The sequence below is a fragment of the Heteronotia binoei genome, chromosome 10 (genome assembly GCF_032191835.1).
Source record: "Heteronotia binoei isolate CCM8104 ecotype False Entrance Well chromosome 10, APGP_CSIRO_Hbin_v1, whole genome shotgun sequence".
NCBI classification, from domain to species: domain Eukaryota; kingdom Metazoa; phylum Chordata; class Lepidosauria; order Squamata; family Gekkonidae; genus Heteronotia; species Heteronotia binoei.
In genome coordinates, this window is record NC_083232.1 from 45,996,701 (window position 1) to 46,009,493 (window position 12,793).

The window sequence follows — 12,793 nt, forward strand, 5'->3', positions numbered from 1 at the left end:
TTTCTCTCTCATTTCCTTCCTGTTAACTTTGAGCACTGCCTTTACGAAAAACATTCTGAATGCTGTTGTTACCGTAACGTTTCATTCCGAACAAACGTAGGAGGGCATGTTCAGTAAACGTACAAGTCATCATCGCCCTCGTCCCCTTGCGATGACACTTTCCCTTGGAGGTGGGGGGTTTCCCCAGATTCTACGAGGGTCCATGGTGACCCCGAAAAGGTTAGGACCTACTGGCTTAGAGCCATTCCGACCACCCTCCCTATCCGCGAGGCCCTACGGTCCCCGAGGAGGCCGCCCTCCGCAGCCCCCTTCCCCGGAGGCCTAGAGCCAGGCCAGCTAAGACAGCACCCCCTCCTCCCCCAGCCGGCCACCCGTCTGGCCCTTCGAGTTGGCGGGGCCAGTCCAATGGGAGGCGTGAAGCCCTGGCGTGACTCCGCCAGCCCGCAGGCCGCCCGTTAGTTCTCTCTCTCGTCGCCTGGAAACCAACAGAAGCTGCAGCCCTCCTCGTCGGCCCCAGCCAGCTCGGGGTCGTCGCCGCTCCTGCTCCTCCTCCCCTGCAGCAGCCGCCAGCGGCTGGGCGGGGAAGGAGGGCAGCCAAACGCCGCCCGGGCTCCGGCCCTCGGCCCAATGAGCTTGAACGGAATGGGCCGGGCGGCTGGAGGCCGAGGATGGGCGCTGCCGCGTCGCAGCCCGCCCGCTTCGCCGGGAGGGGGATGGCGGTGCTAGGAGGAGGGCGAGGCCGGCTGCTCCTGCCTTTCTCGCCGGCCGCCGCTCTTGGGAGGCTCTGGGGCGCCTGAGAGCCGCCGGTGGGCCTCGCCGGGGCAAGGTGAGAGGCGCCACGGGCCCTGGGTCGGCTGAGGAAGCGGGAGGGAAGGCGGGCGGCGACGGCTTGGCGGCCCTTCTGCTGCGTAAGTGGGGAGGAGGGGGCGCCACCCGTCCCCAGTTGTCCTGGAGCGCAGGGGCCGAGCAAGGAGGGCCCCCCACGCTCCACTGAATATCTTTGGCCGCCCTTTATTCCGGGGTCGGGAGAGTTTCGGGTCAGGTCGGCCCGAAAGGTTTAATAAGGCTGGTTTGACCAGTTTGATAAAATGCCTGTGGGAAGGGGAAGGCGATTCGCGGAAGCTGGGAGCGGAGGAGAGTCTTTTCAGACTCCTTGTGGAAAGCTGTCTGCAAGCTTTCGAGTTATCCAGAACACTTCGTCTAGCTGGATGGGAAGTCATGTGGTCAACTGACTTTTTTTTTTAAAAAGGTCTTCAGGACCAGAATGGGGGTGGGGGGTTGTGTGTGGGACAGAGAACGCTGCGAAGACAGGATCTGTCTGTGAGTCAAAAACTGCCTCAATGCCTTTCCCAGTCTTGGTGTGCCTTTGTGAAAGACAGACATGTAGGTATATTAAATTAAATAGATTATGCTCGGGCAGAAGGGTAGCCTCACGATGGCATTTCTTTTATTTTTGTTTCATTTTTGTTTCAACTTTCCTGTGTGTCAGTCCCTTAGAAACAAGGTTTCTGTCCGAATCTAATGTTTTAAGCTTTTCTTCTTAGAACTGGAATCTCCCCCCCCCCTTCCACATTTTACTCTCTTCTCCCTAAATAACATGTGCCTCTTTTGCACATAATGTGCAACTCCTGGAGGTTGGGGAGGGACTTAATGCAGGCTTATTCTCAAGTAAGTGTGCTTAGAATCAGGATCTCAACCTCTGAGTGTTGACCTATAGGTAGGTGACTATTTCCCCTGTGTGTGAAGGAGGGGGAAATAGGCAAGCTTGCAGGTTTTTCTCCTCCACCACAGAGACCCAAAGCAGGGAAAGCAAACGCAAGAGGCAATGGAAGGGGGATGGAATTAAAGAGGATGGGCCAGGGTCTCCCCTTAGTTTCATAGCTCTTGTAAGAGCTGTATTTACTAACCTTGGTGCCAAAGCAAAGAGAGAGGTTTAATGATGCACAAACAGTGATTTATATGGTAGAGGTGTGTTTCCTACAACTGGAGCAAAAAAATAATAATTTCTTAATCTCCTTTCCCTATGCTGGTTTTACAGAGACTGTTATTCCCAGGGTTTTTTTTTTAAGTCTCCTAGCATACATACATATCTTATCTTTCTGTGCAAATAAAGTATTAAGAGTTTTCATAAAGATGTGTGTGTAATATTTGTTCCTGACTTGCTGCTTTCAAACATCTGACGTTTATTCTGTATGACTGTTACGTTAAGCAAGTTTGACCACTTCTGCTATATAAGAAAGGGTGGGGGACTTCTGCCAGTTTCCAGAGTGTAAATTTATTTCTCCCTCCTACTCTGCTGTTTGGTGAAAGTTAAAAAGTTGGGAGAAAGTATTGCCAGTTTCAAATTAGCTAGGAGAGCTTTAAACATTTCTTTCTTTCCTGCTGACATTGTTACCATAAGGATGACGGCCTTCTCCTAGGACCTGGGGATCCCCTGGAATTGCAGCTCATCTCTGGACCACAGGCACTGTAAATAAGGTGCCTGGAGAAAACAGATACTTTGGAGGGTGGACTGTGGCACTGTACCCCACAGAGGTCCCTACCTTCCCTAGACACCATCCCCAAATATCCATGAATTTTCCAACCTGAATCTGGCAACCCTCTCCCCTATTCTCTCTGGTGGCCAGGGGGACCTGGCAACCCTACAAAGCCCTTAGGTGGAAGTGGTTGTTTCTCAAAAAGGTGTGTATGAGTTCCCGTGCTGGTACACACAGTATTACTTTAGTTTTTTAAAATAAGAAACTGGCAAGTCTTTCTTCCAGCCTTGTCAGTCTCACTGGTGTGCCCAAGGGATGCTGAAGGAAACAGTTGTGAATGAAGATCTGTGGGATTGTGCTGGAATGTAGTCATGAGGTAATAGAAGCCAGCTTCCTGGTAGGTAGGTAAGGGAGTGTCTTTTGCCTTACTAGATGAAAAGAGTGTAGTTAAAACCAAGACAAGTATTATTTGGGGTAGTTGTAATCTGCATTAAGGTTCTCAGGTGATAATCAAAGCACGTGTGGTTTAGGCCAGAGACAAAAATGCCTTTGAACTCTTCTCTAGCTATTTTTCGTTTTGTGTGTATATAATTTAATGTGGCATAGACAACAGAAGGAAAATTGGATGGAATTTCAAAAATCTATATTTACCTTATAGACAAGTTCTTTAAGCTTATCACAGAGAGCCATTTTTATTTATTTTTTAAGTCCATCAAATATTTTGTTACTTCTTGATGGCTATTTTCACAACCAGAGTCATAAACACCAAACCCTTGCCTCACAAAAGGAGAACCTAAGAATTACTACAAAAGTTATCATGTAATAATTTTATTTATAGATATATACCAAATGCAGGTCTCTTTGAATAATAGATATCTGAACATTGATTCAGTAAGACACATGGGATATAAATAAAACAATATCTTGATTCATAATTCAATAAAACTAGCAGATTATAAATTAAATTTGCCATTTTACTAAACTGTACGTGTTGATTAACTTGCCCATACAGACTTTTAAAAAAATATAAACATGAGCCCATTATGATAAACAACAAAGCAATATATTGTAGTTATTTCTGCTATTTAACAAGTAAACAATGGTTTATGGTAACATTAATTCTGTAATTCCTTAAATATCACATAGAGTTTGCTCAGATTAGCTGATAGAAAACATGAGAAATCCCTTCTACAACTTTATTCCTAAACATTATGAACATAGCCCAATGTCACATAAACTTATTTGAAGTATCAGAAGAGTTCCTTAATGGTAGCAAGCAGTACATTTTCAGAGACAGAATTCAACCAAGCCCTTGGAGGGTATGTTATTTTGTATCTTTATTTTAGCAAGCACAAGAAAGAATTAAGACAAATTCAAAATCTGACAAAATCACATAATCTTTAATATAACCCTTAATATAATATAACATTTGGATTGAGAGGTAGACTAATACTTAACATATCATAAATGAAGTGGATTACCAAAAAAGGGCAATTTTGAGATCAAAAGTCCAGTGTGGATTTCACAATGGAACAAAGGCATGGGGACAATGTGTAGTTTAAGAACAGATTTATGGTCTTTCCACAAATAATGATTATTTTTCCTTCTTTTCCCCTGAAAAACTGTAAGCATCATCATGTATCTAAAACATTATTGAAATGCATTCCTGAATTTGATTTCTGAATATTGGGATTTGTCTTAACAACACTCAATTATATCTGGTTTGAGAAAATAATATGAGTCTAGTAGAAATAAACCTAGGGAATTTGTAGCAGGTAGGCTTTGCCTTAGGAAGCCAAATGTTATTCTGCTTTTTACAAAGAAGAAAAACATGTTTGAGTAGCTGTGAGATGCCATGTTAGTTTTTATCTGCAGGGTGAATTAAGCTGATACTCTGCTACAGATTTCATTTTCTTGCTGAACACTCTTAGATCCCTTTTTCTTGGCAGATTGTAACCTCCTTCCATTACCCCAAATTATATATAAAAACATGCAGCTAGACTGCTGTGAAATTCAGTTGAAACAAATACTTGAACCTAGCTTCATATGTCTCTGTGCTTATTGAATCGGCACGCTGATAGGGTAGCATATTTTTTTAATTTAGATTTTCACCCTGCACATTCAGAGTATATCCCAAAAGACAACTATCCAAAAAGTATGCCAATGAATATAGGATATTATAGTTTTTTAGAAATGTGTGGATGAAAGGCTATAAAATTTTAAATATTAAAGAGAATAGAAATGAAACATCCCTATGTTTTTAATCTGTAAATTCCAATTTGTAGAGACCAGTCCTGCTCAGGTCAATTCACTGGGGTTTACTCCCAGGAAAATGTTTTAAGGACTGTACTCCTGGTCTCAGAACCACACTGACAGCATGCCTGCACCATTTACTATTTTTTCATTTATCCTGTATTTCCTTCTAGAAGTCTACAAGGTGGGAAGGGGGAATTGGTAAAAAAAAATTACCCTCTCTTCCCTGTTCTTGCATTAACAGGAGCCTGTGGAGGTTTGGGGGAAAAGATTCTACCACCAATTCCCTTTTCCATGGTAGTACTCCATGCAAAACGCATGCTTCATGAAAATCCCCTGACCCTCAGAGTCTTTTCATTGAAAGTTAGAAAGTAGCAAAGATCCTTTTTTGCTTATTCCACTTGTTGTCTGCCTCCAACCGTCTGTAGACTTCTTTGAAGATAAGGTGTTGCACAGGAGTGGTTTTTTCAAACCATTAATACATTTAAATTCTTGATGTAACATCATTTTTTAAAAGTTGAATGGCTAAGTAAAATGTTATGTTAAACTATGTTAATATTTAAATAGCTTTCATCTGGGAATTTTCCAGCTTAATAAGACTGGCTGGTTTCCCACTAGGCTTATGCTGCTCTCACGCTCCTCGGCAGAGCTTCCATCACATTTCACACTATCTGCCCTGGGGCTGCAACTAGCTTCAACTTTTTCGTGCGGCAAACAGAAACTGAGTTTTAGAGGATCTTGTTTGCTGCGCAGAAAAGGCGGAGCGAGTTGCAGCCCTGGGGCAGATACTGTGAAATCCAACGGAGCCCCACAGAGAAGAGGAGAGTGAGAGCGGCATAAGGCTAGTGGGAAATCAGTCTGGTTTTGCCCAGTTAGGTAAATGTCATTCTGGTCAGCTAGACCCCTGTTGCCTTGCAAGAAAGTATTTACATGATGCATTCAGTTAGGGGAGGAACGGTGGCCCAACTAAAAAAGGGTCCAGGCAAATAGGCATGAAAAACCTCAGCTTCAAACCCTGGAGAGCGGCCGCCAGTCTGAGTAGACAATACTGACTTTGATGGACCGAGGGTCTGATTCAGTATAAGGCAGCTTCATATGTTCATATGTTCAGTTTCATTAAGATATGCTTAATTTGACAACACATTTTATCCTGAACAAGAGTGCCAGTTTTCCACTAGGATGACAAATTCAGCACTTCAGTTACTTTAGCTAAGAGAGGATGCAAAACAACCAGTCAGTAAGCAGACACTATTCCTAATGCTGTTCACTAAAGTTCCTTATTATTATGTGATAAAACTTCCTCAGTTTTATGTCAGATTTACACACTGATTAAAAACAAACAGGAAATACCACTGTGTGGTGATCTTTATTCCCCATTTCTTATGAAATAGCCATTTGAAATGATTGTACATAGGAGAAAGCACATGCCCGACTGCAGAGCACTTTAACAAGGAAGTTTCACACAGGCACACGCCTGAGAATGTAATGGAAAAATTGGTCTCCTGGTGTGGTTGCTCAGCTGCGTTCTACATCTTTTTCTTTAGGGGAGGAGCTGTGGCTCCCAGGTTTAACCCTGGATACCTCCCAGTTAAAAAGTAGTAAGGCCGGTGAAAAACCTAAAGATCTGCTGCCTGTCAGAGTAGACCATACGGAGCTTGATAGAGCAGGTGTCTGACTGTATAAGACCTTAATTTGTTTTTGTGCATTCACAATTGTAAGAGTAATTCCCCCCCCCCCTCTCTTTTAACAGAAACTCTCTTCAGGAAATGGCCATTCCTAAATCTTTGCTAAATTGCCTGACCTTTATCTTTGGATCAGCAATTGGATTTTTCTTATGTTACATGTTGTTCAGTTTAATACTGGAGGAACAGGTTAAGACTGGGCCTCGTATCCTTTACAACAATCCCCATGGCCATCACACAGATGATGATGAAAGTGATCAACTGCATGGACAGATGAATTTCAATGCAGATGCTGGGCAACATAAAGGTATGTTCTATTTGGAGCAGCTTACTGCTTTCCTTCACGATATAACTCTTAAATTTACTGACATGAGTCACTCAAGTATCTTTCTAGAGAACAGATTGTTTTATTGCTTTCAGACTCTTGGACTATCTGGTTCTGAGACACACAATGTTGGATCCAGTGGCTCCCTTTGGCTAAATGAGCTTTCCTTTGGATGGGGTGTTAGTGGAAAAGAGCCCACACTGTGTTGTGTCCAGTATTGTGGGTGATCATGGTTTTAAAAGTTTTTATTAACACTGACTTTTGCTGATCACTGTCACATTTAGTTGCCTACACCCCTTTTTTTGCTAAGAAGAAAACCATTGTAATTTAATTTGAAATGCTAATGGTGCACTCCCAAAGATGCTTCCCAGGCAGTAAGGCCCTTTGCTGATACTTTGCAGAGAGCCAGTTTGGTGTAGTGGTTAAGAATGTGGACTCTTATCTGAGAGAACCAGGTTTGTTTGTTTGTTTTTCAAAGAAAAACAAAACTTTATTGTGAAATTATTAATATACAAACTTGATAGCGAGAATAAAATTAAAAGATAATAACATAAATACAGAACATAAAGGCAAATATACAGAGGTATACACAAGATAAGAATGTGTGTGTATGTGTATGCATATATATATAAAAGGGAAAATAAATTGACAAAGGATACTCACAGTTTTGGAAAAATAATATTTAATAAATGGCATTAATAGCTTCAAAGAAATTGTGGTATTCATCATCGTATTCCACACTCCTTCACTTGCAGCTGCTGGTAAGGCCATGGGTCAGTTATAGCTCTTGCAGAGTTGTCCTTGGAAGGGCAGCTTCTGCGAGAACTCTCTCAGCCCCACCTACCACATGGGGTGTCTGTTGTGTGGGGGGGAGGTAAAGGAAATTGTAAGCCGCTCTGTCTGAGACTCTGAGATTCAGAGTGAAGGATGGGGTACAAATCCAATATTATCATCATTTTCTTCTACTTGAGTAGGATTCTGATTATACCTGTTCAGAATTCCTTTCAGAGTTCACGCCAACTTTGTATACAAACTGGTAGAGGAGAGTCATGGTTTCAGCTTTCTTTGTTGGCATCTTTATGGCTGGCATTGTTTGCTGTCACTCAGACTAAACCATTGGCAGAGGGAATGTTAATCTCTCACTGAAGGCTTTGTGTGAATGTAATTCACAACTTCTGGCTATGCTTACACAGAGAAATGTGGCTTCAATGCTCTATACTTGAAATGTGACGTTACCCCTGATTCCCAATGGCTTCAATGCTCTATACACGTCAAACATATTGCCTTATGCCAAGAAGACCTCTAAATAAGACTATCATTTTTATGGCTTGATAACAAATCAACCTGAATGTCTCATTCCATATATAAACCTGGAATTTAATGATGATGTCTGAAATTTGATTTTCTTCCCCAACAGATGAAGACAAAAATATTGCTGAAGAACTCCACCAGAGGGTAAAAATCCTTTGCTGGGTAATGACTGGTCCTCAGAATCTGGAAAAGAAGGCCAGACACGTCAAAGCGACTTGGGCCCAACGTTGCAACAAGATGCTGTTCATGAGTTCTGAAGAAAACAAAGACTTCCCAACAGTGGGTTTAGAAACCAAAGAAGGTAGGGACCAGTTGTACTGGAAGACCATTAAAGCTTTCCAGTATGTCCATGACCATCATCTTGGTGAAGCTGACTGGTTCATGAAAGCAGATGATGACACATATGTTGCACTGGACAACTTGAGGTGGCTTCTTTTGAAGTACAATCCTGAAGAAGCAATGTATTTTGGAAGAAGGTTTAAGCCTTATGTGAAACAGGGCTACATGAGTGGAGGTGCGGGCTATGTGCTGAGCAAAGAAGCCCTGCGGAGGTTTGTGGATGCTTTTAAAACCAACAAATGTTCTCATAGCTCTTCCATTGAGGACTTGGCATTGGGCAAATGCATGGAAACCATTGGGGTAAAAGCTGGTGATTCCCGGGATACAAGTGGAAAAGAAACATTCCATCCCTTTGTGCCTGAACATCATTTAATCAAAGGATACCTACCCAGAACTTTTTGGTACTGGAATTATAACTACTACCCTCCTATAGAGGTAAGGCATTTGCAAATACTGTTTTAAGACTCATTTTTGCAGGCTAAACTGACCTCTAAAACATTATCAGTTAAGTTGGTTCATATATGCAATATTTTCAGTCAGATCCCATAGAAAACTTGTGCTAACGGTAAGGGGAAAATCTTTGCCAATTTCCCTCCTCTGACTCCTCCTTCCCCAATGCTTTCTTGGGTCCTGTCTCCCAGGAATAAAATTTCAGAGGATATTTTGGATTGCAGTGGAACATAAGAGAAGCCATGTTGGATCAGGCCAGTGGCCAATCCAGTCCAACACTCTGTTACACAGTGGCCAAAAAACCCAGGTGCCATCAGGAGGTCCATCAGTGGAGCCAGGACACTAAAAGTCCTACCACTGTTGCCCTTCCCAAGCACCAAGAATACGGAACATCACTTGCCCCAAACAGAGACTTCCTTAGATTTCAGAAACCTTTATTGGCATAACGACTTCCAACAATACGCTGTGGCTAATAGCCACTGATGGACCTCTGGATGAGAGGAACTAGAGATGAGAAGGGAAGAGATTAAACATTTTCTATTTAAGCTTCTTGATGTTTTTTCTGAATTCCCAGAGTTTGTACTTGCTAATACGTAAAGTGACATAACATTGCAGTCTTGGCTTTCATTATCTTTTTTTCCTGTTTTGCTTTCCCTTTTGGTAGGGTCCCGGATGTTGCTCTGACCTGGCAGTTTCTTTCCACTATGTCGATGCTGCCACTATGTATCAGTTGGAATATCTGATTTATCATCTCCGCCCCTATGGTTATCAATTCAGGTACAATCCTGATTTTCCTAAGACTTTAAAAATGCAAAATTTAAGTGACACAGCAAAAGACAATGCAAAACCCAAAGTCGAAGGTCCTCTGAAGGCCTCTAAATAAAATGACGTCTAGTGCACTGAAGAAGCCTTATGGAACGACAGACTAACACACTAAGCCTGCACAGATGGCTAGATATTTTTTTTTGTCCTTTCAAGCGACTGCAGACTGCAGATGTCAGAAAGAAGATGTCAGAAAGAAGTTTTACATGCAATGAAGGAGAAAGACCAGATTCTTTTTTTCCAGTGAGCTATGTATGCACAGGGGCTTCCTGCTACAATCAACGACCCTTGTCCAGATCCACATGATTATGCAGTATTGTAGCTCTTTGAATCAGCGAAGCCAGTTCTTAAAAACTTCGGCTGCTTCGACTCCCATGGATTCATGCATGAAAATATATTTCTATAAAAATTGTTAAATAAATTGTTTGCTTAGATGCTGAGGTTCAGATTTTCTTCTGAGAATTTTAAATGATGTTTAATAGTTTTAATTCAGTCTGCAGAGAAGGTCAGAGTAGTATTTGGCAGAAGGATTGGTGGCAACCTTCAAGGCATATTCTCAGCTTAGGATGATATGAACGGGCACTTTCTAATGAACAGATGACAAAGCTGTGCAAAATAAAATCCCCCTCATGCTGCTTCTAGAAGGCTAGTTACTGTAATAGTGCTAAAGGAAGTACTAAGACAGGTTGGCCAAATTCGGTTAATGTAAGAGCCACGTAAAATAAATATCAGATGTTTGAGAACCACAAAACATGAATATCAGATGTTTGAGAGCTGTAAGGCAGGCAGGAAGGAACGCAAATAGATGGGGAAGGAGGGGACGTGGAAAGAAAGCAACTTTAAATATAATTCTGTAAGTCACCGACTGGCTAGGCTTGGAGAAGTGATTTCAAGAGAGAAATGTCTTCAAGTCAGCCAACATGGCAGTGGGGGCTTCAAGAGCCACACAATGTGTGAAACAGCCACATGTAGCTCCTTAGCCACAGTTTGGCCACCCCTGTACTAAGATATTGATGGTCCCTCGTTAATGCTGATGAGTTGCTGTCGGCTCTCTATTTACATATTCTCTTTATCTTGCTTATAGAACTGGATAGATTTGGATGAGTATCCATATTGGTCTGAAGCAACAGAACAAAGTTTGAATCCAGTAACTTATACCTAGAATAAAACTTTGTTGGTCATAAAGATGCCATTGGACTCAAACTTTGTTCTTCTAGAACTGGAGTTATTTTGTGTAAAAAACCAGGATAGCTCCTTGTTTAAAATAGAGTGGGAGCTGTTTCTCAGCATAAATTTTGAACATTCTTTGTTTCTATGTATGCCTAACTGGCTGTAGTATTTTAGATTATCTACTACAGTGGACCTTTATCTCCCCCCCCCCTTTGTGTGGAGTCCCTTTGTATTAACTTGAAAGCATCTTTTGTGTATCTGATTTTTATCTCACTGAGGCCATTTGAAAGTTGTCTGAGGCCATTTGAAAGCAGAAGACTCTTTCAGCAGGTGGAAGAACTCTGTGCTAAACTGTGAATTGTACTGCTTTGTAGCTATCGTTTTCTTCAGCCTCCATGTGCCGTACATAGAACTGAGCTGTTTTGTATTATCCCTGGTATTCAGGCTTCTTGTCACATGATTGTTCTACTTAAAAGTGGTCAATTAAGGTTTGTTTCTTTAATTCATCATATTGATGTTTGAAAGTATTTACTCAACAGTGTTGGGTGACCAGATGTCTTTGCCAAGTATCATAACTGGTTACGGTGTGCTCTCTAAACCCAACAACTTCTGAGCGAATAGTGGTGCCTTCCTCCACACAATGAAGTCTATTTGAGCCTCTCTCATTGGAGGAAGGATCCTGGTGCTTGAGGAAGGTGCTGCCATTAGCTCAGCAGAGCGGTAGGATCCATCTCAGTGATGTGTATCCTGTTGCTCCACTGAGCAAAGCCTTTCTTCAGCCTCAGGAGTTTTCCTCCAACTTCAGTGGCTCTTCCTCCAGCCTAAGATTTGAATACATGCCGCTATCTCACAGAATTGTTGCTTTCCATGCAACCTTTCCCTCTCTTAGCCAGTCATGGGTACCATATCTCCCCCCCACCACCACACCCTGTTGTATGCCCTTCATGAATGCACAATATTTCCTCATAGAGAAGCTGGGCTTACCTCATTCTTTTTTTAATTGACTGGCTGTTTTCTTGTTTGTTGACCTGTGGAGAACTTCTATACACTGCGGTTACAAGTGAGTGAGGAGCTTGGCTTTGGGCTAAAAACAATGTTGATACAAAAGTACAAAAATAGGTATGCCAGATTGTCAGATCACCTTAGTGGCAGATGCATGGTTGAGAGAAGTAGGTATGATATCTTATCAGTGGATGAATTTTAAGCTTAAATAGAGTTTAAGAAGGGTCGTTTAGTTCATTTATATCTCACTTTTTCCCCAGTGGGGGCCAAAGTGGCTGATATCATTCTTCTCTTCTCCATTTTATCCTCACAACACCCTATAAGGTAAGACAGGCTGAGAAAAAGTGACCGGCCCAAGGTCACCCAGTGAGCTTCCATGGCAAAGCAGAGATCTGAACCTGGGTCTCCTACTCTGACACTCTAACCACTACACCACACTGGTTAATGACAGTGACAGAGTGTCCTCCAGTTTTTGGTAATGGTGTCTTATGTCATTCTGACTCACATCATTCCTCCATCATATCTACCTCAAAATATTTTGCAAGTACCTGATTTAAAATTGCCAGTGCTGCAGTGAATTGTGTGGCAAATATAGGGGAAATTGTGACTGTTCTAGGCTTTTGACATTGAAGTGTGAGAAACAGTACATTACAAATTTCTTTGCAAAATGGGCTGCACTGTCAATCATTTATATTGGCATGGAAACTGCAGCACAGTCTAGGAAAAGGTCCTGTTTTACTTGTTCTCTTGTCAATATCTTTTTTTTTTTTTTGGCTGACTTTCAGAATGAGGGCTTGAATTCTGCTAGTGGCAGATGTCAAATTACCCTTCCTGGCTCTAACTCAGTGTTTGCTGCTTTGTGTGCCATTTCATAGGAGGAGGGTGGTGCTGAGGATTGCGGTGGTGGTTAGGAAGGAAGCCCAGTATATTCTTGGTGATGCAAGCCTTGGCTTCTTTGTATT

General features: G+C 42.2%; 1 protein-coding gene across 2 annotated transcripts; it reads left to right on the forward strand.

Annotated features, from left to right (window-relative positions):
- Window positions 1-654: 654 nt before the first annotated feature.
- Window positions 655-10,097, forward strand: C1GALT1 (core 1 synthase, glycoprotein-N-acetylgalactosamine 3-beta-galactosyltransferase 1). Of its 2 annotated transcripts, none has more exons than XM_060248557.1 (4): window positions 655-826; window positions 6,481-6,719; window positions 8,155-8,822; window positions 9,502-10,097. In XM_060248557.1, exons 2-4 carry the CDS (start codon window positions 6,497-6,499, stop codon window positions 9,718-9,720), a joined length of 1,110 nt encoding a protein of 369 aa, XP_060104540.1. In that variant the 5' UTR covers window positions 655-826; window positions 6,481-6,496; the 3' UTR covers window positions 9,721-10,097. The 2 variants fall into 2 exon arrangements, with proteins under 2 accessions (XP_060104540.1, XP_060104541.1); XM_060248558.1 differs by lacking the exon at window positions 655-826 and adding an exon at window positions 2,761-2,878.
- Window positions 10,098-12,793: the final 2,696 nt, after the last annotated feature.